At 50.4% G+C, this 27,119-nt stretch overlaps 3 protein-coding genes across 4 annotated transcripts in view; 1 reads left to right on the forward strand and 2 right to left on the reverse strand.

Annotated features, from left to right (window-relative positions):
* Positions 1-10,839, reverse strand: part of LOC104999444 (fer-1-like protein 4) — a 46,682-nt gene extending 35,843 nt beyond the window's left edge. Inside the window, 20 exon segments of the mRNA XM_010855016.1 lie at positions 862-962; positions 1,344-1,464; positions 1,559-1,736; positions 1,923-2,031; positions 2,412-2,773; positions 3,636-3,822; positions 3,908-4,091; positions 4,212-4,371; positions 4,637-4,721; positions 4,801-4,863; positions 5,149-5,280; positions 5,397-5,457; positions 6,002-6,160; positions 6,424-6,465; positions 6,634-6,725; positions 8,310-8,409; positions 8,506-8,594; positions 8,961-9,016; positions 9,297-9,419; positions 10,833-10,839. Of these exon segments, the coding sequence (XP_010853318.1) occupies positions 862-962; positions 1,344-1,464; positions 1,559-1,736; positions 1,923-2,031; positions 2,412-2,773; positions 3,636-3,822; positions 3,908-4,091; positions 4,212-4,371; positions 4,637-4,721; positions 4,801-4,863; positions 5,149-5,280; positions 5,397-5,457; positions 6,002-6,160; positions 6,424-6,465; positions 6,634-6,725; positions 8,310-8,409; positions 8,506-8,594; positions 8,961-9,016; positions 9,297-9,419; positions 10,833-10,839 (2,411 nt within the window).
* A 2,386-nt stretch (positions 10,840-13,225) lies between these two features.
* SPAG4 (sperm associated antigen 4) lies at positions 13,226-18,320 on the forward strand. Of its 2 annotated transcripts, none has more exons than XM_010854909.1 (12): positions 13,226-13,687; positions 14,234-14,317; positions 14,646-14,712; positions 14,897-14,958; positions 15,193-15,236; positions 15,545-15,570; positions 15,699-15,807; positions 16,002-16,077; positions 16,223-16,338; positions 16,904-17,071; positions 17,574-17,663; positions 17,780-17,944. In XM_010854909.1, exons 1-12 carry the CDS (start codon positions 13,378-13,380, stop codon positions 17,927-17,929), a joined length of 1,302 nt encoding a protein of 433 aa, XP_010853211.1. In that variant the 5' UTR covers positions 13,226-13,377; the 3' UTR covers positions 17,930-17,944. The 2 variants fall into 2 exon arrangements, with proteins under 2 accessions (XP_010853211.1, XP_010853209.1); XM_010854907.1 differs by having other exon boundaries at positions 13,378-13,687; positions 14,213-14,317; positions 17,780-18,320.
* A 976-nt stretch (positions 18,321-19,296) lies between these two features.
* RBM12 (RNA binding motif protein 12) overlaps positions 19,297-27,119 on the reverse strand; it is a 38,309-nt gene continuing 30,486 nt past the window's right edge. Inside the window, exons 8-18 of the mRNA XM_010855017.1 lie at positions 26,965-27,045; positions 26,708-26,797; positions 26,508-26,594; positions 26,290-26,376; positions 26,137-26,196; positions 25,923-26,056; positions 25,765-25,819; positions 25,455-25,506; positions 22,078-22,211; positions 21,693-21,929; positions 19,297-21,482 (exon numbers count right to left, since the gene is read on the reverse strand). Coding sequence (XP_010853319.1) covers positions 21,342-21,482; positions 21,693-21,929; positions 22,078-22,211; positions 25,455-25,506; positions 25,765-25,819; positions 25,923-26,056; positions 26,137-26,196; positions 26,290-26,376; positions 26,508-26,594; positions 26,708-26,797; positions 26,965-27,045 — 1,158 coding nt within the window. The 3' untranslated portion in view covers positions 19,297-21,341. The remainder of the gene's footprint in view (positions 21,483-21,692; positions 21,930-22,077; positions 22,212-25,454; positions 25,507-25,764; positions 25,820-25,922; positions 26,057-26,136; positions 26,197-26,289; positions 26,377-26,507; positions 26,595-26,707; positions 26,798-26,964; positions 27,046-27,119) is intronic.

A 27,119-nucleotide genomic window follows, 5' to 3' on the forward strand; every position in this document is an offset into this window, starting at 1 on the left:
CTAGGTTGGACATAACTTTCCTTCCAAGGAGTAAGTGTCTTTTAATTTCATGACTGCAGTCACCATCTGCAGTGATTTTGGAGCCCCAAAAATAATGTCTGACACTGTTTCCACTGTTTCCCATCTATTTCCCATGAAGTGATGGGACTGGATGCCATGATCTTTGTTTTCTGAATGTTGAGCTTTAAGCCAACTTTTTCACTCTCCACTTTCACTTTCATCAAGAGGCTTTTTAGTTCCTCTTCACAGAGTTAACAAGTCCTAAAATGAGCTTATGATATTCCCTCCCCTCCCACCATAACTTCTCTCCTCTCGTTTTCCATAGCTCAGTAAATGGCACCATCTACATAGTTATTCAAGTCAAAATCATAGGAGTCATTCATAACTCCTCTCTGCACATTTCCCAAGTCCCCTAAGACTATTCATTAGTGAGTCTTGAGATGTCACTTTCACAGACCTACACTGCCTTTGAATCCAGTCCCGTCACTCTGTGTCCATCCTAGATTCAATTCAACCATCACCTCAGTTATTACCTCTGCTTCCTCTCATATCATCCCTCCCCCACTGATCCTTTTTAGGGATAGGTTAGAGTACATCCCTTTTCTTTTCAAAATCTTCAGTGGCTCCTCATCTGAGGAACTGGAAGGTGTGTGGAGATTAGAGGAGAGGAGGAAAGAGTTTATTGAAGGGGAGTGGCCTAACATCCAATAATTTCCATCAAGTTCCCTCCACAATCATCTCCTCACTCTCCTATAAAGTGCTGATCAGACTGCAGCATCCAGGGCCCTTGGGTCCAGACAGCTATCATGGGTTTCCCTTACCCTAGAGTCTGCAGCAAGGAAGGGGAGGCTCTCTGCTCACCTGCTGCCTACCACCAGCTCTTCCAGTGCCTGCTTCAGCCGTGTGCAGGCCCCAGGTCCTGGCCGGCGCTGCAGAGTCTCAACCTCCTGCAACCCCTGGTCCTGTGCCAAAGGGAGAGGGTCAGCCTCCACCTCCTTTAGACCACACCCTCATCCCAAGGCCCCGCCCACTCATGACTTCCTCTTGGCCCCACCCTTCTTTGACGCCAACTAATTCTGGGTTCAGTTTCTCAAGCCCTGGGCTGGCTCCATGGCTGTGAGTCCAGGCCCCAGGAGCTCTACTCTTGTTCTTCCTGGGTCCAACGTTCTGAATTCCAGCCCTCCCACAGTTTCTGGCCTTCTCAGCTCTCCCGGAAGCTTGCACCTGATGAGGTGTTGGGTAACCCTGCTGCTTTACCCATCTGCCCCCCCTTCACAGGTCAGGGTGTCCGGAATGCCCCCTCTATCCTGGCCTTGCCCTGTGAGCACCCGCCTTGCTCTCACCAGCCTCTCGGCCACTCTCCGCACACAGTTACTGCTCTGCAGGCGCCACAAGTGATTCTCCCAGCGGCTCCACACGCACACACAAGGCTTGTGGTGACGTAGGGGCAAGCAGAAGTAAGGCCTGGGCACATGCAGAGGAGCAGAGTCTGTAACGGGCAGTCCTGGGCCGCTGGGAATCCCCCAACGCCTTCCTTCCAGCCACTGGGAGCACTTACCCACTGCCATCCATGGGCTCAGGCCGCTGAGCTGGGGTTCCCAGCTCCTCCTCCTCCTCCACTGGCCCGACTCCCATGTCTGACTCCAGCAGGAGCTGTTTCTCCCCTTCTGTGTCCTCTGCTTCCTCCCCCACCCTGGATCCTTGGCTCAACTGCTCCTTTCTGCCACCTGCATCACCTGCCGGGAGCCACAAGGGTCAGTGGGCACCAGCCTGAGGGTTCCCTCCCTCAATCTTTGTCTCAGTAGTTAAGTCAGAGCCCACCCCTTACTGAAGGTCAACTGTTCCTTCCAGTGGCCTAAGTCTGGAACAAGAGTGACTACCCTCAAACCCACTGCCCTTAGGGCTTTGGTTAGGTCTCACACCGATGGAGATCTCAAAGCTGATGGGCTGGGCAGCCATGGCCGGGTCGATCATGGTGGCCTCGAAGAGCACAGTGAAGAGCAGGAAATCTTCACAGGGCGCCAGGGCATTCTGGAAAAGGCGGGTCAGGATGGAGTCAGCCCCCACCCTCCCAGTTTGCAGCCTGGACTATGCTTGGTCACAATGCCCACAGAAGGACATGCAATGAAGGCCTAGAAGATTCGCTGCTGGCATCCTGCCTCCCTCTGCCCCTTGTTGTCCCAGTTCTTCGGACCTGGGACTTGGTTCTCTCTGGTTCATCTCTGAGTCATCACCCTCCTCTTTCCCTGTGTGTAATATACATAGGGGCACATGTGTACACACAGTGCAGTCTTCACCCAGGTCACCAAGTTGAGACACCCCCCTGCCCCAGTGTTTAAAGCCTGGGAGCCGGGTACACACTCCAGAACTGAGAATGTGTACCCGGCCCCCTTACTAAACTTCAGCCCCACCTCTGGCAGCGGCAGCAATTCCTCCACTTCCACCTCCATGGCACTAGGAATCTCAGGTGCATCAACACTGGAGCTGGCATCCGGGTGCGGCTGTATCCCTGCAGGAATCTGGCCACGCCTGGCTTTCTTCTTCTTCTTTCCTGTGAGCCGAGACAACCTGGACACCTGTGGGGCCTGGGGAGGCTAGGGTTCAGCTCTCCCTTCCAACACTTCCATGGACACGGCCACCAGCAGTCGGCCTCGGAAACAAATGCCTTGGCCAACGCCTTCATTGAGATTCTGAAGACCATCCCGGAGACCCGTACTGGGGGGTGAGCCATAGAGAGGTACCCAGGCCGGGCCGAAGGTGGGGTTAAACCCCGCTGTGGGGAAATGAAGGGGACAAAAACAGTGTTTTGGAGGGAAGTGTGGAGCAGGTGGGTACTAGTCTATGCTAAGGAAGAGGGGTGTCAGATTGAACCTCTGGACCTCTGGAAGGAAAGCCTTCGAACAGTTAGGGCCCAAGAGCTAAGGACCAAGACCTGGGAGAACTATTTTTTAAAAACAACTATTATTTAGTCGTTTGCTTTTGGCTGCACTGGATCTTTGTTGCTGCCTACAGCCTTTCTCTAATTGCGGTGCTCTGGCTTCTCATTAGCGTAGCTTCTCTTCAGAGCACAGGCTCTAGGGCGTGGGCTTCAGTAGTTGTGGTGCACCGGCTTAGTTGCCCCGGGTATGCGGAATCTTCCCGGACCAGGGACTGAACCCGTGTCCCCTGCATGGGCAGGAGGATTCCCAACCACTGGACCACCAGGGAAGTGCCCTGGGAGCAGTTCGACAGGAAAGATGCCCTGGGGGCGGAGCCAAAGACCTGGAGGTGGAGTCAGCATTGGGGTGGAGCTACGGGTGACCCGGTAAGGGTCCGGAGTAAACGGTTAATGTGGTCAGGGCTTGTTTTCCTGCAGGTCAATCTGTAAGAAGAACTGGGCTGCAGGGATTACTGGATATTCAGCTGTAATTAGGATTCTTGTCAACAGAACCAAACCAAGTGTAGGGTCTGTAGTCTGCGGGCAACAAGTGGGACTGTGAAGGGAGGGGTCGGCTTGGAGCGATATAGTCACTTGGCATAGACCAGACTTTCTAAGCGGAGTTGGGTCGGGAGGATGGGGTTTGCCGTCGGGGGCGGGACCCTGGGCACACAGGGCCAGGGAGGAGGCGCGGCACGCGTCGGCAGGATGCACTTACCTGCGCGGCCGGAATGCGAGATCTGTGTCAGGTCCAGCACGTGCGTGGCCAGGGCCGCATCGACGAGGGGCGCGTCGTCCCGTAGCTGCAGACGAAGGCCGCGCGTTAGCGGCGGGAAGAGCTCCACGAAGCTCAGCTGCTTGTTCCACTTGGGCGCAGTGGTCTCACTGCGTACCGAAGTCTCGCCCTGAGCATGCGGTGAAGACAGGCGGCGAGCGGTCTGTGCGGATCCCGGCCTGGGCCTCCGCTGAATGGGGACGAGAGGGACTTACCTGCTGCCCCAGGAAAGACACCCGCACGTAGGGGTCCACGGGGACGCGCTGGTCCAGCAGGGCATGGGCCAGGCTGCCCAGCAGCCCGGGGCGCAGCGCCGGAAGCCCCTCCGCGCGGTACACGCGCACTCGCAGGCGCGCCCACGGCCTCTCCGCTGGCACCCAACGCGGCAGCAACAGGTTCCTAGGGGAGCCGGGCGCTGAGGGGCCCAGAAGCCCTAGGCTCGGCCCCTTGCCTTTTCCGCATCCAGGAAGCCTCGCCCGGTCCTACTCTTCTCCCTCCCCACTCTCCACCCCAGCTCACTTCTCGATGTTCGAACTGTGGCCAGGGTCCGGGGGTGGCAGTGGAGGGGGCAGGTCCCCGCGCGCCCTCACGGACAAAGTGACCTTGACGAAGCCTTTGGTCCCGGCGCGGGTGTCCCGGGGGTCGTGCAGTGGGGCCCATTTCTGATAGAAGTGGCCATCTGGGGACAGAGGAGCGGGCCCAGGGGTCAGGGGGCCCGGCGGGATGCGCAGGGTGGTTGTGGAGACTGGGATTAGAATGCTGGACAATAGCCGGGGTTCAAGTCTGGCTCAGGAGGGAGGAGCAGGAGTACATGCCAGTCAGACGTCGAAAGAGATAGCTGTCTTACAAGTTAGTACTCTGGGCTCGGTGGCCAGCGGGTCTGCTTCCTTTGTCCACGCAGAGGAGTCTCAATGACAGGGGCAGGGGCAGGGGGTGTTCAGTACCTGGCTGTTCGAAGATCATGCCCAGGTCCATCCTGAAGGTGCCGATCCGAGTGGCCATAAAGGGAAGGGTCTGCGAATGAAAAGCCTGGGGAAAGGTGGCTTTAGACTGGATCTTCGGCATCTCTCCTTTTCTGACGGCAACCTCTCACCCCTAACCCTCTCACCGTGATCTCCAGGAGCAAGTTCTGGAGGTGAAGCCGGGTCTCGTGAAATTCAAACAAGAAGTACTGGGTTAAAGTGGGGAAGCAAGAGAATTGACAGCAGGTTATACGTGAAGGGTTCACACCCTCTGGCCCCTAGCCCTTGTAAAGAGAACGCCCTCTTTCCCCCTTCCCCACTCCACCCCAATTCGGTGACCATACCCCTTTGAACCCTTTCCAGCACCAAGCGCTTGGCCCCAGGCCAGCCAATAGGCTCATTTCCCCAGCCCCAGGCCACGTCCCCTCGGCTCACAGTTCTTCCCCTGGGTCCCGCCCACTCTCTCAGGCTCCTCCTTCCCTGGTTGCGCCCACCTCATTGTAGAAGGGGCAATTGGTGCCGCGCTGCGTGGCGGTCTTTCGGCGTTGCTCTCCAACGCGCACGGCCACATAAGGGTTAATGTTGACTCCCACCAGCTTCTGGGCCTCCAGCACCGTGACCCCGACCTGAAGGGTGAGGAAGGAAGAGGAAAGGAAGCCAACCTGCCATGGTTTGAGGGAAGAACGTGTGTGGAGAGCTGATGGTACTCCCCAAGGGTTTGGGCCTGGAGGGAGAGCCGTACCTGGAAGTCCTGGGCCCTGGACACCTGGAAAGGATCCCCGCGGGCCAGGCCCCGAGCTCGGCTGCAGAGAGGGGTTAGGGTCAGCTCTCACTTCACTTCCTCCCCCTCTGTACACACACTCTTGCTTGGTGCTGGTGCTGAGATTTCTCCCCCTAAACTTTGGTTTCTAAGTCCTTCCAGTCTTGTCTGGCCGCCATCTCAACTCTACACTCAGAATTCGACTCATTTCTGGAGCCCTAAAACCGTTTGTTCATTCAACAAAGACTGATGGTGCGCCTGCTATATGCAGGCGCCTAGAACCAACTCTGTTCTAGGCACTGGAACACTGCAGAGAACAAAAGAGGTTAAACTCCTTGCCCTCATCAAGCTGGCATCACCTTCATGGGTTCCAGAAGCCATGTGTGAGTCAGTGTAACTGTCTGAATGTGGCAGTGTCTATGCCGAAGAGTGAATGACCCTTGACCCCAGGATATCCACTCCCCACCCATACCCTTGGAACCTTGTGTTTGTGAGGGTGGACAGGCATGGGCCTGCAGGTATGAGCAGGTGAGGTTGACAGACACACTGGTAGGCTATGGGAGCAGGTGTGCAGGGCTACAAGTTACCTTTAGAGTGGGCTGAACACGACGCCAGAAAGCTCCACATCAGGCTCATCATCCAGCTCCAGCGCCAGCTCATCGTCCTCATCGTCCTGCTGACCTGCTCCTCGAGCTAGCCTTCGGCCCAGTGCCACTGCCCGCCGCTCCAGCTGGGCCTCCCCAGGTCTGACAGGAAAGGCCCTCCAGGAACGTGTCTGGGACCTCTCACCCATCTCTGGACACCCATCTCTGATGTCCCTGACTCTAGGACCCATCTCTGACTCTGAACCTGAGAGCCCTCTAATTCCAGAATTGACCCCTTATTCTAGGACTGACTTCTCACACTGGAATTGGTCCAGTACTGATCCCAGACCCAGGAACTGACCTCATATCACTGGGTCCCAATCCCAAGACTGACCCTGTAACCCAGGTCATCCCCACATACTTACTGCAGCTCCTGGAAGCCCACGTTGGGGATGATCAGCTCTGAGCTGGGAGAAAGAGGAATGACAGGAGAGGGCCAGGTCTGACTACAGAGTTACAAACTGGGCAGCATGGGTCCAAGAGTCATCACATCCAGCAGATCCACAGGGCAACTGGTTACCATTGTCCTTTACTGAGGCCTGCCTGGGTCTTGCTTAGGTGGGTGGGAGGTTTACCTGTCCCGAATGGGTGCTCCAAAGTCCTCTTGTGCCCAGACTCCAGTTGCAACCTCTGGAGGCTGGTACTTCAGGTCAAGTTCTACCTGGACCTAAAACCAGATCCACAGTGGGCCTCAGGCTACTGAGGCTACCCTGAGGCTAGGAAAACCCCAAAGACAGTGCCTTTTTCTCTATCTATAAACAGAGACCCTCCTGGCCTCATCTGTGGTGACTTTGGTTCCTCTCTGATCATTACTAGTAGTGGGTGAAAGTGTGAAAGTGTTAGTCACTCAGTTGTGTCTGACTCTTTGTGACCCCATGGACTTATGGACTGTAGCTTGCCACGCTCCTCTGTCCATGGGATTTCCCAGGCAAGAATATTGGAGTGGGTAGCCATTCTCTTCTCCCAGGATCTTCCTGACCTAGGGGCAAAACCCAGGTCTCCCACACTGCAGGCAGATTCTTTAGCATCTGAGTCACCAGGGAAGCCCCAAATAATAGTGACTACTCATAAGCTATTAAGAACTTACCAAGCGCAAGTAACTTCTTGAAGGGGCCCAACACAACTCCAAAATAATCTCATTGCTCTTGGAAATACACTAACGTGCCTTCACAGCTCTGCATGGTCTGGGCCCTGCCAAACTTTCCAGCCGCATCTGTTAGGGGATCTGCTTTGCCCTGCACCCCAGTTACGCTATCTCAGGGTGCTGGGCTTTTGAATATGCTGGTTCTTCCGCCTGGAACAGTCTCTCCTCCCATGTATTTAACTCCTATCATATCTTTCAATTCTAAGCTCAAACACTACTTCCTCAGGGAGCCTTTTCTGAACCCTATATAGGTCACGTCTCTCCGTTATACATTCTTCCAGCCCCCTATCTGCTATTTTATAACATCCTTCACAGGCATTTTTACATTCATTTTTGTGAATATTCTTTTTTAACTCTTTTTTTTTTTTTTTTTTACTGTGCCAGGTCTTCATTGCAGCTCACAGGATCTTTAGTTGCAGCATCTGAACATTTCGTTACAGCTTGTGGGATCTTGTTCCCTGACCAGGGATCAAACTCCAGCCGCCTGCATTGGGAGCATGGAATCTTAGCCATGGGACTACCAGAGAAGTCCCTGAATATTTGTTTAATGTTTGCCTCTCTCTGTAGATATGGAGTTCTAAGAGGGCAAGTCCTTATCTGGCTTTGCTCACCACTCAATCCTCATTGCTTAGAACTGCACTTGCTTGTAATCGGAGCATAACAAATGACGGCAGGCTGAGTGCAAAGCTTGACATTTTGTAGGACTCCACATAAGGTAAGTGAGGAAACTGCCTAGAGAAGCTGAATAACTTGGCTAAGGTCTCAGATGGGAAGTGGAGGACTTGAGATTTGAACCCAAGTTCACTTCTATGAGGCTACGCTGACTCCCCATGAAACACCAGAAAAATCCATCCAGGCTCATCTTTGCCTCCCTACAAGGACTGCGCCTGGTGCAGGGTCATGGGGCGAGAACTTCTTATCTTCTCCCCTTGCCACACCCCTGGCCCTCAGAGCTGAACCTGATTCTTGGCCCCCAGAGCTGTAATCCAAGACACCCTGACTCGGGGGCCGTGTTACCACTCCTGTCTCAGTCTGAATTTTCCTCTCTGAGAAATGGAACCCACTTCTAGAGGGACCCTCAGGCTCTGGGGGGCTGGCAGAACTCACTGGAGACACACGCAGATTCTTGTCCACTAAGGCCTCCCGCAGCACCAAATGCCCGGCAGTCTGTAGCTGCTGCAGGGAGATCACAAGTGTCCCCAGAGACCTGGGGGTGCGGCACGAAATAAAAGAATGACCCAGGAGAATGGCCCCAAGGCCCCCTCTACCCCGTTTGCATCCTTGGTTCCCCAGGCCTACTCACCTGGGGCTGAACACACAGCTACAACTGACCATCTGAACAGACAGACACTCCCCAGCCAGAGGAGCCCCATAGTGTGGCCAACGGAAGAGCTGGGAATAGGAAGAACCTTGTAACACCCAATGCTGGGCTGACACTGACCCCCAATCCATAGCCTATTCCCAAACCTGAAATAGGAGCCAACAAATTGAGAGCTAACTCCACGGCTGATCTCCTAAACCAGGAACCAGTCCTCCCCAATTAGGGCTGATCTGGGGCTAACTATCAATCAAGAACTAATCTCCCCAGTCTTGATCCTGACTTGTCCCATGCTGAGTCTAACCTCCAGAGCATTAGACAACCCCATCTCCTGAAACTGTACCACCTCTCCAAATTCAGGAATAAGCCTCCCAGCCCAAGGATGGACTCAGATGGGGTACAGACCAGCTTTTCCCCATCCAGAACCCAACCCCACTCACCTCACCTATATCTGCTTCTCGACCACAGTGAATTCTCCTCGTTTTCTGGGTAAAACCTACTCAGAATTGAATCTAGTCATTTATCACCTCCTCCCCCTACACACACACAAATCATCTCTCCATCCACTCTTGGCCCAGAGTCCAAACTCCCTGGACTCACCCTCAAAGACCCATAGAAGATACGGAGGGAGGGAGGCAGAGAGATGGAGACATTGGGCTCAAGGACAAAGGAGACAAACTGTAGAGATGCCCAGAGATGAAGTGGGGGACCTGCGGATAGGAGGGGCCAGAGCTTCCCGTATCTAAAAATTCTCAGAGCATCCCTGCAGACCTCACCTCGAAAGCTGAGCCTGACTTGTCGGTCGTGGGTGCCTGGCAGCCCTGTTAGTCGCCGCGCACACACACAGTCAGAGCCATTGTCCCAGGGCAATGCCTCTCCCCGCCTGCCCTCCTGCCCACCTGAATCGCCTTTGACTCACTGGACTCACCCAGCAGGTTCAGCAATCCCTGCCCTTTAGTCAAACACAAAATCAGCAGGCCTGGGGGTCAGTAGGGAGGGAGTGAAAGAACAGAAAGATAGGGGTAAGTAAGGTCCCTGTGGTCAATTTAGGCCTCTTTGCCTTCCCCAGCTTCAGCCTCTGTCCTGCATCCTTATTGGCAGGGGCAGATGCGACCAGGTGGGGATGGAGGCAAGGGGAGAGGGCTGGACCCAGTCTGGCCTCTGCTAGCCTGTGAGGACTCAAGGACATGGGGCCTCATGTTGTTCCCTGTTCACCTCTCAGTCAAACAAATTAAAACATTAAAAAAAAAAGAAAAGTAAATCCCCTAGCCCCCAACATTAGCATGTAGGCACTCAACATATTTTTTGAATTAATGACTGAACGTGTGTCCCTAGCTTGCATATAGCAGGTATTCAAAACGCTTCTTCTTTTTTTTAAGATTTATTTAGCTATTTATTTTTATTTTTTGGCTGTCATGGGTCTTTGCTGCTGTACGCAGCAAAGTAGTTGTGGCACATGGGCTTAGTTGCTCCACAGCATGTGGGATCTTCCCCAACCAGGGATAGAGCACATGTCCCCTGCATTGCAAGGCAGATTAACCACTGGACCGCCAGGGAAGTCCCAGAACATTTCTTAACCAATATCTTTGGGTTTACTGGTGGGACCATAGATGGTCTCCAGGGAGTGTGCAAACACTTGAAATTGTCTAAAATTTTGAGCATGTGTGCATTTTTCTGGACATAGTCCTCCTAGGTTAGGTTATTAATCCTGAAACAGATGTGAAGTACTTTGAATGAATGAAGGAATGACTGTGTCTCACAGTCTGAACCCATGAGTGACGGTAACTCTGTGTTGAGTGCATCTCAGGGCCATCGGTGACACTGCCTGTATACAGAACACATGCTGTGTCACTCTTGGCGGAGGCGGGGAGGAGGTGCCACCACAGAGGTGATTCAGGCATTTCTTCCAAATCGCTTCACGGACTCCAACACCAAACAAAGCCTAGATCCCCATCAGAGCGGGAGAGGGTCAGGGCTACACTACTCAGGGGAGGGAGGCCAAAGGGGCTTCCTTGAGGAGCGACTGCTTAAATTGGGCTTTGAGGACAGCAGTTCAGCAGAGAAGGGCATGTAGGAAGTGGGAAGGAATGCCGGGCATGTTCCAGGACCTATGATTTGTTCAGTATGGCCAGAGTACAAGGAATGTATCAGGCGGCAGCAGCAGATAAGAGGAGGCAGTCAGAGGAGCTGGGTCTTGCTGGTTCCTTGAACCAGAGGTGGTCACTTCCTGTGCTTCGGCTGCTCCATCTCAGCACAGATTTCCCCTGCTGTCCTAAGGCAAAGTGGCAGAAAGTGAAAAGCAGTCGCCCTACGATACATCTTGCTATTGGATGTTTAAAATAAATCTGAATGAAGCACAGACGCTCACAGACAGTTCAAGGCTATGGAGGCTTTATGCTGAGTTTGTAGTTCTTGGGGAAGGAGCTTGCGGTGCCAGTCTTGCAGCTCTGGGTGCAAGATGCCTTTGTAACAGCTCACTGGGAATGCTATCTTTGCTTTTTGCCTTTTTTGTGAGAGTGAAAATCTTCGGGTTTCTTTTGGTCAGCAAAAACCAGTACTAAAATAGGTCTTTTGTAAAAAGCAAGGGATAACTGTACTGAGAGAGAGTCTCATTCTGCCTATTCCCCAGGTGTAACATGCTCAAATGAGTTTTTGGGCCTATACAATACCAGACAAGAGGCATGGGTGAGTCTATTCTTAAACAAGGTTACACCTCAAAGCTCTCAGACATTGAGGGCTTCATCTCCCCATTTGACAGATAGAGACACTGGGACCCAAAGGAGGGTGGAAAGGGGTCCAGAATTATTAGGTGTCACTGCTTTGGTCTTGTCTTCCCTCCCTCCCTTGAGCTCTGTGGCATCTAGTCAAGCAAGGTATTTTTGCTTTGTTTTTTTTTTTTCTTTTTTTAAATTTATTTTATTATTATTTTTTGGCTGGATGGGGTCTTAGTTGCAGCACACCAGATCTTTCACTGCAGTTTGTGGGCTTCTCTCTAGTTGGGGTGAGCGGGCTCTGTAGTTGCAGAGTGTAGGTTTAGTTGCCCCACAGCATGTGGGATCTTAGTTCCCTAACCAGGGATTGAACCCATCTCCCCTGCATTGGAAGGTGGATTCTTAACCACTGGGCCACCATGGAAGTCCCTCAAGTGAGTTATTGATGCCTCTGGAAGCTAACACAGGTGGCTCCTCTTTGGGTTGAAACACACCGTGGCAGGTTCCCTGGGCCTCGACCCTTTAAGAACTCCTACATCCACGTCCTAACATTCCAACAAAAATAGGATGTGGTGGAAAGAATACTAAACTCCAGGGCAAGGTTTTGGAATTCCAACTGCTGTCACTTATTGTGTGGTTTCCAGAAAATCCTTTCTCCTCTCTGGGCCTGGTTGCCCACTGTGTAATATGCACGGGATGAACTGCACTGCTTTTCAAAGTGTGGTCAGGATCATACGTGCTTGTTAAAAATGCACATTCTTGCTCCCACTCTAGAAATGCTAACGTAGTATCTTAAGGTGTGGCTGGGACCTAAATTTTCAGAAGCCACTCTGGTACTATTCTGCTGCACAGCAGGAATTTGGGAACATCTGGTCTCTTGACTGTGACTAAGTGTGATTCCTTTCTGTTCTAGGTGACTCAGATGGTCTGAGTGTCTGTATGGAGATTGTTGTTGTTGTTTAGTCACCCAGTCGTGTCTGACTCTTTGCAACCCCATGGACTGCAGCACGCCAGACCTCCATGTCCCTCACCATCTCCCGAAGTTTGCCAAGTTCTTGTCCATTGCATTGGTGATGCCATCCAGCCATCTCATCCTCTGACGCCCTCTTCTCCTTCTGCCCTCAATCTTTCCCAGCATCAGGGACTTTTCCAATGAGACGGCTGTTCGAATCAGATGACCAAAATACTTCAGCTTCAGCGTCAGTTTTTCCAACAAGTATTTAGGGTTGATTTCCCTTAAGATTGACTGGTTTGATCTCCTTGCTGTCCTAGGGACTGTCAGGAGTCTTCAGCATCACAGTTTGAAGGTATCAATTGTATAAAAGAACAAAAAGATATGGTGATTGAGGGGTACTGAATTCCCCAAAGACCCCTGGTGAATATGGGTCCAGAAGAGATCACAGATCCCTGAGGTCAGAGTTCTCTGGCCTGATGACTAGGATGAGAGAAGGAGGAGCCTGAAGTGTTTTTAGAGCAAAAGAGACTAAAAAGACTGTATTGAGAAGTGCCACATGGGGGTGAGCCCTTGCCCCTTCTTAACATCTGTTCCTTCATAGACACATGAGTACCTACCACATGCTACATTTCATGGGGTCACAAAGAGTCAGACACCACTGAGCGACTGATCGACACTACATGCTAGATAGAAACTATCTATCGCGGTGCTGAAAGATACAGTAGTGAACACAACAAAAATCTCTGCCTTCATAAACTTACTGCTCTACTGGGAGTGACACGTAATGAAGAACGAAATAAAACACCTGAGTGCTAAGGGGAAAAACAAAGCAGGAAGGGGGACAGAAACTCTTTCATGTTAAGCAGTAGTTTTAGACAGGGTGTTTTGGAAAATGCTGTAATGTCATTGCTTGCTTTAACTTGGGAAAGAATAAGGGAGACTGCCAAGGCTCCCAGGGACGTCACGACTGGCTCTGTGACGCCGGCCAGGGCGTTCCTCGGAGACGGTGGTCTCCTCTATGAAGTCAGCAGCCAGGCCCAGTTACAAAGGAGAGGGTTGCGGCAGGCCACGGGGCCCACCGGCTGCACGCAGGGTTGAGGGGTCCGGGCGGCGCGCACCAGCTGGAGGGCTGAGGGCCTTGGAGGCCACGACGGTGCCTTTGGCGTCGGAAGGCCACAGCCCCGGGTCAGGATGCGGCGAAGCCCCCGCCCGGGTTCAGCCGCGTCCCAGCACAAGCACACGCCCAACTTCTACAGCGACAACAGCAACAGCTCTGTGAGCGTCACCTCGGGGGACAGCTGCGGGCACCGGTCAGCTGGGCCGGGGCCCGGGGAGCCCGAGGGCAGACGAGCCCGGGGCTCGAGCTGCGGTGAGCCCGCCTTGAGCGCTGGAGTGCCCGGAGGAACCACATGGGCTGGAAGCTCTCGGCAGAAGCCGGCGCCTCGGAGCCACAATGGGCAGACCGCCTGTGGCGCGGCAACCGTGAGGGGCGGGGCCTCGGGTGCGGGCGGGGTCGAACCCGGGTGAGCGGAGGGAAGGGCTGGGACCTAGAGGGTGGGGTTTGGCGCGGAAATGGGATAAAACTATCTGGGCACCACCTAGGGGGCGGGGCCTGAAGGGGGCAAAAAAGAGTAGGCAATGAATAAGAGGGTCTTGGTGAGGTGGATGGTCCTGGGAAGGGGCGTGGAAAAGCTTGTGATTGGGCACCGCCTAGGAGGCGTGGCCTCGGTTGTTAGCTTCAGCGGCTACCAGGCAAATAGGGCCGCATCAAGACCTAAAGGTGGGGGCGGCACCACTGTTTGCGGGTTGGACAACGACTAGACTGAGCTTCCCGGGGTGGTGGGGGGTGGGGGTGGGGGGTGGGGGTGGCCTCAGAGTGCTGCAGGACCCCAGCGTTGTGGATTCTGTGCGACCAAAACCTGTGAGGCTGCCCTGCTTCTGGGCTAAGAGAACCTGCAGCCAGGTCCTGAGGAAACAGTGGGCCTGCGGTGCACAAGGCCCCAATGGAGCCCTTGGGCTCCCACAGAACCGGCTGGCTCTCCCGCAGTCTCTGAGGAGCAGCTCGACCTTCTCCCGACTCTGGATCTGAGGCAGGAGATGCCTTCCCCGCAAGTGTCCAAGAGCTTCCTGAGTACGGGTCAAGCCAGCCCAGATCCCCTCTGACCCCTCTGGCTCCCTTCTCCGAACTCCATTTCTCACCTCTGAAGCCCTGTTTTCAGTTCTGAGCCCCCGGCCCATGTCTGATTGTCTAGCCCGTTCCCAGAGCCCGACCCACCTTCTCCAAGAATGAGAATCCATTTTCCTTCTCCCCACCTAAGTCTCCTAGCCCACCCCTCTCTTCCTGAGTCCACTTCCTAGGTTTTTCTGAACCTCCAACACCACTCTGTGAGCTCCTCCCCCACCATCTCTTTCCCTCCCTAAGCCTAGTTCCTTCCCTGAGCCCCCTTTCTTCTTCTCAGGCCTACTCTTCCAGGTGCTGAGCGTGTTGTTATCCCTGGTAGGAGACGTGCTGGTCAGTGTGTACAGGTCAGAGGGAGGGAAGGGGGAGCCCCAGGGGCTGCTCTTTGGAGGGGGTGGGGAGCAGGGCCAGACCCAGCTGAGGCTTGAGCCGATTCATACCTGTGTTCACAGGAGCTGGGTCTAGGACCCTGGGGTGGGGGCTGGGGATTCTCTGGGGTCTCCCAGCCTCAGCCTCCCTTCGGTTCCTCAGGGAGGTCTGTTCCATCCGCTTCCTGCTCACGGCTGTGTCACTGCTGAGCCTCTTTCTGGCAGGTGAGAGGGTGATCAGTTCCCGGGGCCCCAGCCCTGGAAGCTTTGAAGCCAAACCTGGTACACTTTCCTTCAGCCCACTCAGTCCCTTCAGAGGCTCACAGTTCTTCACACTCCCCTTCAGAGCCTTCCCTCCTCAGATTGAGCTCCTTCAAGCCTCTTTGCCCCCACTGTCCCCTTTTCGACTGAGAAACCTCCTCCCTTCCCTTCCCCTGAGACCACTCCTTCTTTCTCCAGCACTCTGGTGGGGACTCTTATACCTCGCCCCTCCTTTGGAAAATGTGAGTCGGGGAAACTGTCCTGGGTTTGGATGGTTGGCAGGCTACAAACCTGGAGGTTGTGGGGAGTCCTCTGGGCCACTGGGGAGGGGGACAGTGCCGGAGGCTATCACCCTAAGGAAAGGCTGGCTATAAACAGGAGATTTCTGGGGGATTGTGCGCAGAGGTGCTTGAGGGTCTGTCTTGGAGAGATGCTGGAAGATCAGGAAAAAGGGGTAGGCAGTCCTCAGAGAGAAGGCCTTTTGTATCTGGCCACTCCCACTCTGAGGTGGGAGCTAAGCATTGCTGTTTTTTGTCCCTCCCTCCAATAGGAACCTAAGGAGATGCTGACTCTAAGGTGAAAGAGGGCACTGGGGTGGGGAATTGGGGGCCTCAAAGGTGCTTCTGTTGGGGGTGGGGAGATCCTACGGAAAGTGGCCAGGGGGACAGGGAGCCAACTGCAGCGTGCCAACCTTCTGCCTGCAGCGAATACCACGAGCGCGTGCGCTCCCAGGGGCAGCAGCTGCAGCAGCTCCAGGCTGAACTGGTTAAACTCCACAAGGAGATGTCCAGCGTTCGCGCCACCAACAGCGAGGTGAGTCCCGCAGACGCAGCCTGCCCTCAGAACCCGGTCCAGGAGCTCGGCAGCTGGGAACCATGCTCCCTCCGCCCTGAGTCTTAAGGCCCTCCTGAGTGTTAAGGCCCGAACCAGAGCCCCGGAGAACTCCGCCCCAGTATAAAACCTGCCCGCAAGCCCGCCCCTCCAGGCTCCGCCCTCTCTCTTTTCAGAGAGTGGCCCAACTCGTATTCCAGAGGCTGAGTGAGGACTTTGTGCGGAAACCCGACTATGCGCTGAGTTCTGTCGGTAAGACCCAGGGAGGGACTGAGACTCAGAGACGCAGACAGAACTATGCACAAGATCGGCCCAGACAGACCGACCTCAGACGGACACTGCCTTTGCTGTGGGTCTGGCCTGAGAGCCCCTGACTAGTTGCTTCTTCCTGCTCTAGGAGCCTCCATCGACCTAGAGAAGACATCCCAGGACTATGAGGATGCGAACACTGCCTACTTCTGGAATCGCTTCAGCTTCTGGAACTACGCTCGACCGCCCACGGTTATCCTGGAGGTGGGCCTGGAACGCAGATCCCAAAAAGGAACCAGGGGCGGATTCTGGAGAAAGGATCCCACAGCTTCCTGGGGTTGGACCTGACTTAGCTGAGGGCGTGGCACCAGGGAGACCCTGCTGGGCATAATTTGGCCCCCCGGAGGCGGAGGCGGGCCTGGCTTGCCTGGGGTGAGACTCTGGGTGAGGTGGAGGACAACATAATACTGGAGAGACCTGGCAGTGCTTCCTGGTGGCTCAGACGGTGAGGAATCTGCCTGCAATGCTGGGTTCGATCCCTGCGTCAGGAAGATCCCATGGAGAAGGGAATGGCTACCCATTCCAGTTTTCTTGCCTGGAGAGTTCCATGGACAGAGGAGCCTGGCGGGCTACTCCATGGGGTCACAAAGAGTCGGACACGACTGAGCAACTAACACTTTCTGGCACTGCTAGGGACTGGAGTCCTGGGTGGGCCCTTGATAGGGTCAAACTGATGGAGGGGCCTACCAGAACAAATGCCCGGGAGGGTGGGGAAGGGCCACAGTTGCTCAGTCCTGTGGTTCTGAAGATCTATCCACCCCCACTGCAGCCAGACGTGTTCCCTGGAAATTGCTGGGCTTTTGAAGGCGACCAGGGCCAGGTGGTGATCCGGTTGCCGGGTCGTGTGCAGCTGAGCGACATCACTCTGCAGCATCCACCGCCCACTGTGGCACACACCCGGGGAGCTAACAGCGCCCCCCGTGACTTTGCAGTCTATGTAAGTGGGGCTGAGGCCAAGGAGGTGGGGGATTTTCCTACAGAGCACAAGGCAGGCATGAAAACTGGGGCTACTGAGTCTTTGCTTGCTCATCCATAAATGGAGATACTACCACTTGCCTCTCAGGGTTGCCATAGGTCTTAAATAACCATACCATACTCAAATATCGGTTATGGTTTATTGAGTCCTTAATCTGTTTTGAGTACTTTACATGGATTATATATCCTTGCATCCACACAACCTATGAAGTGCTATCTCCCCCCTTCATAGATGAGAAAAAGTAATTCTCAGATAGGGGAGGTAACTTGCCCAAGGTCACACAGCTAACAAGTGGTCAGGCTTAAATTTGCAACTTGATTTCTTTGAGCCCAGATTCCACACTCTATCATCCTAACACTGAAAAATAAATGAGAGTGTGCATACAACTACTGAACACAAAGTAGGTTCTCAACACCTCCACTTCCACCTGTCTCTGTTCCTCCACTCATTCTTCACTTATCAGGGCCTCCAAGTTGACGGCGAGACTGAGGTCTTCTTGGGGAAATTTACCTTTGACGTGGAGAAATCTGAGATTCAGACTTTCCACCTACAGGTATGTTGGTCTCTGGGAGGTGAAGGGTCTAAGAGAATGGGACAGTAAGGGAAGATAGGGGAGGAAGGCAGCCCCTTGGGAGAGCAGACACTGGCATCATCCATTTTTCTCTCCAGAATGACCCCCCAGCTGCCTTTCCCAAGGTGAAGATCCAGATTCTAAGCAACTGGGGCCACCCTCGTTTCACATGCTTGTATCGAGTCCGAGCCCATGGTATTCGAACCTCAGAGGGGGCAGGGGACAGTGCCACAGGGGGCGCCCATTAAACATGCTGATTGTTGGAGTAGAGTGGAAGTCTGCTGAAAGAAGCTGATCAGTGCTGGGAGGTCTGTTGTGGGCAGGGAGGCTGGCACTCTAGTTGCCTTTGGTACATAAATGTGGTGGGGGGCGTCTATCAAAGTGCCTTCTTGGAGAAGCCCAGATCAGTACAGCAGCAGCAGTAGTTAGTGTGTGTGGAGTGTTTACCATGCACCTAAGATAGTACTCTGGATGTTACATGCCTTGTCTAACTAATCTTCACAACCACAGAGGGAGAAACCGCTCAGATCAGGAAAGTTGCAAGGTCACACAGCTAGTGAAGACCTGAGCCACAGTGGGACCCTGAGCCTACCTTTCTCTGCTGCTGCTGCTGCTAAGTCGCTTCAGTCGTGTCCGACTCTGTGCAACCCCATAGACAGAAGCCCACCAGGCTCCCCCGTCCCTGGGATTCTCTAGGCAAGAACACTGGAGTGGGCTGCCATTTCCTTCTCCAATGCATGAAAGTGAAAAGTGAAAGTGAAGTCGCTCAGTCACGTCTGACTCTTAGCTACCCCGTGGACTGCAGCCTACCAGGCTTTGCCATCCATGGGATTTTCCAGGCAAGAGTGGGGTGCCATGGCCTTCTCCGACCTTTCTCTGGAGGTTGCCTTCTTGCAGAGCCACCAGTCGGCATGAAGCTGTGCTGTGCCCCTCACTTCTCACCCCAACTCTTGCTAGGTGCAGGTGGAGGCAGAACCTTCCCTTTTTTCAGGTAAAATCCTAGGGAGACTTGAGAACCTGTAGGGGGCATTTGAGTCAGAAATGATGCAGGCCTGATTGCCCCTACTCAGGCTGTTTTCACTAAAACTTGAGTGTTCAACTATGCTAAAACAGTACAGGTGGTAGAGTGTTGACCAGTCCCTGCCCTCCAGGAGCCTGACAGGGAACAGAAGACGCTCCAGAAAATGGGACCATTCATTTATTGATCCAAGAACTCTTCATTCCAAGGGTCAAAAGTAGAATTGGAGGGAAAAAGATGGAGGAGACGCACATCAAAGGATTAATGAGTTCTACCCGGGCAGAGGGCTCGAAAAGGGGAAGAAGTGTCAAAGAAACACATGCAACATCTTGACTGTTAGGATCCTTTCCCGTGTGTTCATGTTTTGGAAGAATCTACAGACTATCAACAGTGCTGTACCTCTAGGAAGTGGAATGCAAGAGTATGTGTGAGGATGGAACATGTATCCCTTTAAGTTTGGGGATTATTACTTTTGTAATTTGAAGACAGAGGGAAAAGAATCTATTGAGTACTCTTAAAAGTCTCAAGTTTTCTAACTAATGAACTAATACAACTTTTCTGGAGGGGGCATTTTCACAATAGGTGCTGAAAAGTCTTAACTTTTTTATACTTTTTAATCACAGCAATTCCATTTCTAAGAATGGGTCCAAAGGATACACAGATATAATCTAAGTTACTACTTTAAGGATGTCGAACACACTATTGTTTATAAAGGAAAAAATGGAAATAGTATCTAAGAAGATAAAGTACACTATAAAAATAATATGTAGCCAATAGAAATGGTAATATAAGAGACTGTTTAATGTCATGAAAAGTAAGTAATAATACATGGATAATTTTTTAAAAACCAAGCTAGGTTACATACACAAACATACATACACAAAAGCAAGCTAGGCTGACATACATAAAATTTTTAAATTTCCATATCAAAAGAGTTACATAGACCAAAAGACACTATAACTGAAAAGATAATAGCCTGGGAGGAAATATTTTTGACATGTATAAGAGATAAAGGTTTGCTGAATAACTATAACAATAAAGCTATTCATAAGAGATACAATTGAAAAGTAAACATATAAAATGATACCCAGCCTTTGTAATTCAATAAATTCAACTAAAACTGAGGGGTTTTTTTGCCTGTCATATTAATGAAATGGGTAAAAAACTGTTATGAAATGCAATTTACAGTATCTATTAAAATATTACGTATTCATATCTTTTGATTGAACATTTTCACTTGTAGGAATAAAATTTTCAGAAATATTACTATATAAACGCACAGATAAATGTATTAGGATATTCCTTACAGCACTGTTTGTTGTAATGGAAGAAAACCAGAAGGGACCCGAATCTTGATAAATTAGGGATTGGCTAAGTAAGCTATCACTCCAGTACTCTTGCCTGGAAAATCCCATGGATGGAGGAGCCTGGTAGGCTGCAGTCCATGGGGTTGCTAAGAGTTGGACACGACTGAGCGACTTCACTTTCACGCATTCGAGAAGGAAATGGCAACCCACTCCAGTATTCTTGCCTGGAGAGTCCCAGGGAGGGGGGAGCCTGGTGGGCTGCTGTCTATAGGGTTGCACAGAGTCGGACACGACTGAAGCGACTTAGCAGCAGCAGCAGCAGCAAGTAAGCTATAATACACTCATACACAGAGTAATCTATAGGCATTAAAAAGAATGAAGTCAGTAATAAGTTCTAATGGGTAAAATACCCAAAATACAATAAAACAAAGTGCAAACAGTGTAGTAATTTAGAGAAAAAAATTTGTCAGACGTAGGAAATAACACCCTGCCCATTATCTATCTCATACATGTGAAATAATTTTGTACTAACTAGCATACATTTAAAACACAGTTAAGGCATACAAAAATAGTACATACAGTATGGTCCCAATTCTGTAAAAAAACATGCATCACTGTAAATACGTATAAAGTATTAAAAAATATGCACCAAATATTTTAATGGGACACGGGAGTTTGGGTGGTATTTTTCCCTATAATGAATATACATATTAATTTTCTAGTAAGAAAAAGAATAGCTAATAAAAAAAGTGAGGCTTGTAGCCTATTTTTAGAACTAGAACCACCACTGCTCCACCTTCCAAGGAGTCAGGCATAGCCCTTGATCCCCTCCCCTAACACTTTCCACCTTGTCTGTGTTCCCAGCTCAGCTCTGCTCTGACGCAGGTTGGGCTAGGTGTTTGGCTTATACTCAGTCTTTTCTGACGCAGGTTAGGCTAGGTGTTTGGCTTATACTCAGTCTTTGCATTTTCCAAAACAGAGTCAGTGTCTCTAATATCTGGCAGGGAATACCCAATTTCTTTGAGTGGGGGCTATTATGTCAGAGGACTCCTTCACTCCAACAACCCCTAAAGTCAACAAGTAAGTTCAGAGAGGAGAACTAACCATGGCTAATAGCAGATTCCCACCTAAAACACAGAGTAGTAGCAAAGGAGTGGTCTTCATCTTTATTGAATGAGGGATTCCAGGGGCAAGCAGGTGAGATCGAGGGCAGCAACAGCAGGATTAAGTATAAAAGTATAAAACCTAAGTACAAGCACGAGGGAATGTGTGTTCAGGGCTGGGGACCTTAACATGGGACTGAGAAATGGCCATGGTCGACCCCTTCAAGGGAATCTAAGCCTGGGGGGCCTGTGCAGGGCCCTTGGCTGCAGGTGGAGGTGGCTTGAATGGGGCCCAACCTTGGGCCCTGAAGTAGGAGACCAGTTGCGTGGGTACTTCTGCAAGTACAGTCTGCGCCAGTGCCTCTCGAGGGGCCTGCCAGGAGAAGAGGGGCAAGTTCAGTGATGGGCCATAACGGCTTCATTTGTACAAGGTCTACATTTCACACCCAAGAAAGGATACAGAATCCAACACCTAATCCTGCCCCAGGCTCAGGTGAAGGGATAAGTATCCCCATACACATCAGGGAGAGGTGGAAGGCTGAACTCCCAGCTCTGTTCTGTCCCCAAGCTTGCCCCTACTCACATTCTGGAAACGCCGGTAGGGCACAAACTGCACTATGTCACGAGCGGCTGCCTCCCCGGAGCGTGTGTGCAGGGGTCCACCATCAGCGTCCAGCTGCTCCATGGCCTCGAAGTCAGCACAACCCACACCCACTATGATCACTGACATGGGCAGGTAGGAAGCACGAACCACAGCCTCACGTGTGGCCTCCACATCTGTCACAGCACCATCAGTCAGCAGCAACAGCACGAAGTATTGCTAAAAGCAAGTCCATTCATATATTGAGGCAGACCCTCTAAACATCCCAGCTACACATTCCCACACTGACAAGAAGTCTCTTGTTAAATAGTCCTCAAGGGAGCACCCCCCCTCCCCTTCCTCGCCCACTACATCCCATAACCCTCACCGAAGCATTCCTCTGATTTGCAGCCTGGGCTGCAAACCTAGCCACATGGTTGATGATGGGTGCAAAGTTGGTGGGACCATAGAGCCGAACTTGGGGCAGGGCCTGGCGGTAGGCATCCACAATGCCCTGGATGCCTAGAGAAGCAAGGCAAAAAATACCATAAGACACTGGGCCTCTTGGGGTTCTGCCAGCCCTGACGACACTTTATCCTGGCCATGGAGATTTGGGAACTTGGGTGCATTTCATTCACTCGCCCCTGTAACCCAAGGTTCTTAACCTTACCCTACAGATGAAAAAATTAGGGCCAAAGAGAGGGAAGGGCACGTGCCCTGAACCACAGCTTGAATTAAAATCCAGATTGGGGGAATCCCCTGAACAAATGCAGGAGAGTTGAGCATCAAATTATAATGCACCTAATGAATTATAACCCATTTTATAAAATAAGAATCCACAGAGATATAATAGACAAGGAAAAGCTCTTAATGTAGAAGAAATTATAGAATCATTTGACAATCAGAGATAATTGATTAAGGCAAGGATCATCAATGGATGCCAAAAGGTAAAAATTGATGAGTGATTGGATATTTATATAGTCTTAAAGCATCCTCCCAAAGGATGATGATTATTAGTTTAAAAAAAAAAAACAAACAGGCCCACTCACCCACAGTCAATTAACAAAGGAGGCAAAAACATACAACGGATAAAAGACAGTATCTTCACCAAGTGGTGCTGGAAAAGCTCAACTGCCACAAGTAAACGAATGAAGTTAGAACACTCCCTCATACCATATGTAAAAATAAACTCTAAATGGCCTGAAGACTTAAATATAAAACATGACACCATAAAACTAAAAAGGAATATAGGCAAAACATTTCTCAAGGAAATAGGAATAAAAGCAAAACTAAACAAATGGGACTTAATCAAACTTACAAGCTTCAGTACAGCAAAGGAAACTATAAACAAGAAGACAAACTACAGACTGTGAAAAAATGTTTGGAAATGATGTGATCAACAAGGGCTTAAATTCCAAAATATACAAATAGCTCATACAACAAAACCCAAATAATCCAATCAAAAAGTGGGCAAAAGACCTAAATAGACAAATCTTCAAAGAAGATACAGATGGCCAGTAGTCACATGAAAAGATGCTCAACATTGGTAATTATTAGAGAAATGCGGGGAATTTCCTGACGGTCCAGTGGTTAGGACTCTGCTTCCACTGCAGGGGGCACATGTTTGATCCCTGGTAAGGAACTAGGATTCTGCATGCTGTGTGGCATGGCCCCCCACAAGTGAAGAGCTGCAAATCAAAATTACAGTAAGGTATCCCCTCACACCAGTCAGAAGGGCCATCATTAAAAAATTTACAAGTAACAAATGCTGGAAAGATGTGGAAGAAAGGGAATTCTACACTATTAGTGGGAATGTAAAATTGGTGCGGCCACTAGGGAAACAGTATGGAGGCTCCTTAAAAACCTAAAAATATAGTTGCCAAGTGATCCAGCAATCCCACTCCTGGGCATATATTTGAAGAAAACACTAATTCAAAAAGATACATACACCCCAATGTTCATAGCAGCATTATTTACAGTTGCCAAGACATGGAAGCATCCTAGATGTCCATCAACAGATGAAGAAAGCTGTGGTATATGAATAAAGCTGTCTATGAAACAGAAACAGAACCACAGAGAGATACACTAGTGGTTGCCAAGCGGGAGGGGGGAGGGATGCGAGTGGGAGGTTGGGGTTAGCAGATTAAGCTTTTATATACAGAATGGATAAACAAGTCCTACTATATAATAGCACTGATTACTATATTAAATATCTTATGATAAACCATAATGGAAAAGAGTATTAAAAAAGAATATATATATATGTATAACTGAATCACTTTGGTATACAGCAGAAATTAACACATTATAAATCAACTATACTTCAATTAAAAAATACTAAAATAAAAAATAGATTCAAATAATTTTGAGAAAGATAATGTGTCTTAACTGTTTCTTTAAAAAAACAAAGGGAATTCCCTGGTGGTCCAGCGGTTAGGAATCCATACTTCCACTGCAGGGTGCCTGGGTATGATCCATAGAAACTAAGTTCCCACATGCTGCATGGCACGACCAAAAAAGAGAATATTTTTTAAACTAAAAATGAATAAAAATTAGTTAAATATGTGTGTGTGTGTGTGTGTGTATAAAGGAATGAGATATTGCCATTTGCAGCAACATGGATGGACCTAGCGATTAGCACACTAAGTAATCCAGAAAGACAAATGCCATAGGATGTGTGGTATTTAGAATTAAAATACGATACATATGAGCCTGTATACAAAACAGAAACAGACAAAGAAAACAAATTTATGGTTAACAAAGAGGAAAGAGCGTAGTGGAGTGGTAAATTAGGAGTCTGAGATCAGCAGATACAAATTACTATATATAAAATAAACAACAAGGTCCTCCTTTATAACACAGGGAACTATATTCAATATCCTGTAATAAATGATAATGGAAAAGAATATGTTTACATATATAAACTGAATCATTCTGCTGTACATTAGGAACTAATACAACATTGTACATAAACTATCCTTCAATTAAAAATGTTTAAAATTACATATAAAGAAAAAAACTGTACTTGTACAGAAGAGAAACCTGGTAGATTCCGCCTCAACCAAATGATCAAAGTTAATAAGACTGGTAAGAGGAGAAATCAACATGTGCCTCCGGAACATACAGCGTGGCTTCTGTAGTATTCCCGCCAAAAATGCGTAACTTGAATCTAACTATGAGGAAATAGGTAAACCCAAACTGAAGGACATTCTACATATTAACTGACCTGTAATCTTAATAAAAATCAGATTAGATCAAGTCAAGTTTTCAACTTCAGCTTGTTTACATGCGGGTGGCTAGGGAAACATGGGGTTTGGTCCTCTCTAGACAAAAGAACCTGGGGCAAAAAGTACCCTGAATAGAGCTGCAAGGAGGCACCAATGCTTCTACTGATGCCCAAGGAAGTACCTGTGAGCCTCTAGGCAAAGATAATAATGATAATATAACAGCTACCATAGTTTAGAGAGCACTTATGATGTACCAGGATTACTGCTTCAAGCTTTATATGCATCTTCTTAAAATATTCAATATCCTATAATATTTCTTACTATGAAGCCAAAGCACACAGAAGCTAAGCAACTGGCCCCAAGTCACATGATTATCAAGTGGCAGGATGAAGATTTGACTCCAGAGGCCTAGTTGTAAAATCCACTACTCTAGACAATGGAGTCAGGTGTCTGTCTCCCCACCCTCATTCTCCCTTGCCCACACGAACTTGGCAGAGATTGGACAGATACACCTTATGCTGGAGGATGGGGGGCTTACCTGCACAAAAGGGGTTACTGGGGTTGAAGTTCAAAGCAAATTCATGGGAAACCTGAGGGCAAGAATAGAACTGAGGTAATGAGGTTCTTTCCCCATGACCACTTGTGTGCTAAGAAAAAGGGCACTAGGATATGTACAAAGTGTTATTTAGGAGGTATTCAGTCCTGAGCATCTGTTGTATACATGCCTGTACGGATGACTCCCTGCAATTCCACATAAAGCTGGGTGCCAAGTAGCAAGTTTACCACATCCCCCCTGATCAGGACCATGAAACCAAAAACAGGAGCAGTGGAGGGGAGCAAACACTCACCTGCCAGTCAGGGGGTACCTGGGCCCCAAATCCAAATGCTGGGAACAGCTTGTCCCTGTGAGAAGACAGCAAAGGGGGGAAGAGGCAGTGAGAGGACCACAAGCCCAGAGCTAAGAGCGTCTGCAGGGAGCGGCGAGGAGTAAGACAAAGCTGCTTACGAGTCATAGTCCTGAACCACACTGCCCACGCTCCACAGTGCTGTAAGGTACTCATTGACCCCTGTTGGGCTCAGGTAGTGCAGAGAATCAGGTGAGGAAGGGTCTCCGTTGGAGCCTGTGAAGTCCACGCCCACCTGCGGGGAGGGGAGGAGCAGAGTTGAAGGCCATCTTCGAGCCCCAGATCTGTCTTCTTGCCCCTGATGAAGCAACTTACAGTGAAGTTGATTTGACAGCCTCCCATCACATAGTCCAGGAATGAATGTTCTGTTTCTACCTGTAGTTGAAACCAGGGTTATAGCTGGAGTGAAGGGATTGGGGTCATGAACCTTAGGAGTCAAAGGCTGGGTCACATGGGCTACTGTCTCACCTGACACATCTTGACACAGATAGTTCCAGAGTTCTTGTAACTTTTCTTTTTCTGCTGTTTCTCAGGATGAATGCATTCAAACTCAGCCTGGTAAGGAAAGAAAAATTAGAGTAGAAAACTTCCAGAGCCTCAGCCAGGATGGGAGCTGCCGTGCATTCCCTCTATTCCTGAGGCTGCAGTCCCTAAGTCCACCTCAATATCCCTGAGCCAGCACTCACTGGGGCTGCCTGCAGCTGAGCCAAGCTGGTGTGGAAGGTACCAATGAGGTCATGTGAACCATCACTGTCATAATCGGAGCATCGCACCTAGGAGGGAAGGCGTGTGTGTATGTAAAGACCAGGAGGCGGGTGGCAGGTGAGAATACATCCCTCCCTAGACTCTGCCCCTGCTCAGTCCATTCAGAAGGCAAGCTCCTCACCTGGATGGGTGTACTGGCATCTCCCCCACAGAAATGTTGAAGGGGAACAGAGAACCGTTTCCAAGTAGGATTCAGGTTGTTCTTGATGACCTGAGGGTGGAGTACAAAGCTTCCAGTGAGCGCTGAGTTGGCATGTGGGGAGCTGCCATCCTTCCCTAGCCATAAGCAGGCTCCTCCCTGTGCTCCAAATCTTGGTAGTCACAAACCCCAGGAGATTCTCTCCTGCTCCATCACACCCAATCCCAGGGGGCTCACACCTCTGATCTGTATGCCAGGTGCCATTTCCCATCACCCTGACGGAAAAACTCCAAGAACGGATCCGATTTTCCCAGGAAGTCCTGTCAATGTCACAGAGACCCTAGTTATAAGACTCAGGCAGAGACAAACACTATGAAAGACCTCTGTCCCCTCC

This window comes from Bison bison, unplaced genomic scaffold (assembly GCF_000754665.1).
Source record: "Bison bison bison isolate TAMUID 2011002044 unplaced genomic scaffold, Bison_UMD1.0 scf7180017864352, whole genome shotgun sequence".
NCBI classification, from domain to species: Eukaryota; Metazoa; Chordata; class Mammalia; order Artiodactyla; family Bovidae; genus Bison; species Bison bison.

Bases quoted from the DNA above. Each gene is read 5' to 3' on its own strand.
- SPAG4 (XM_010854907.1), top strand. From the start codon at position 13,378: ATGCGGCGAAGCCCCCGCCCGGGTTCAGCCGCGTCCCAGCACAAGCAC. The intron at 16,078-16,222 runs GTAAGACCCAGG...TTCCTGCTCTAG, and splicing joins CTATGCGCTGAGTTCTGTCG to GAGCCTCCATCGACCTAGAG. The intron at 17,072-17,573 runs GTAAGTGGGGCT...TTCACTTATCAG, and splicing joins CCCGTGACTTTGCAGTCTAT to GGCCTCCAAGTTGACGGCGA.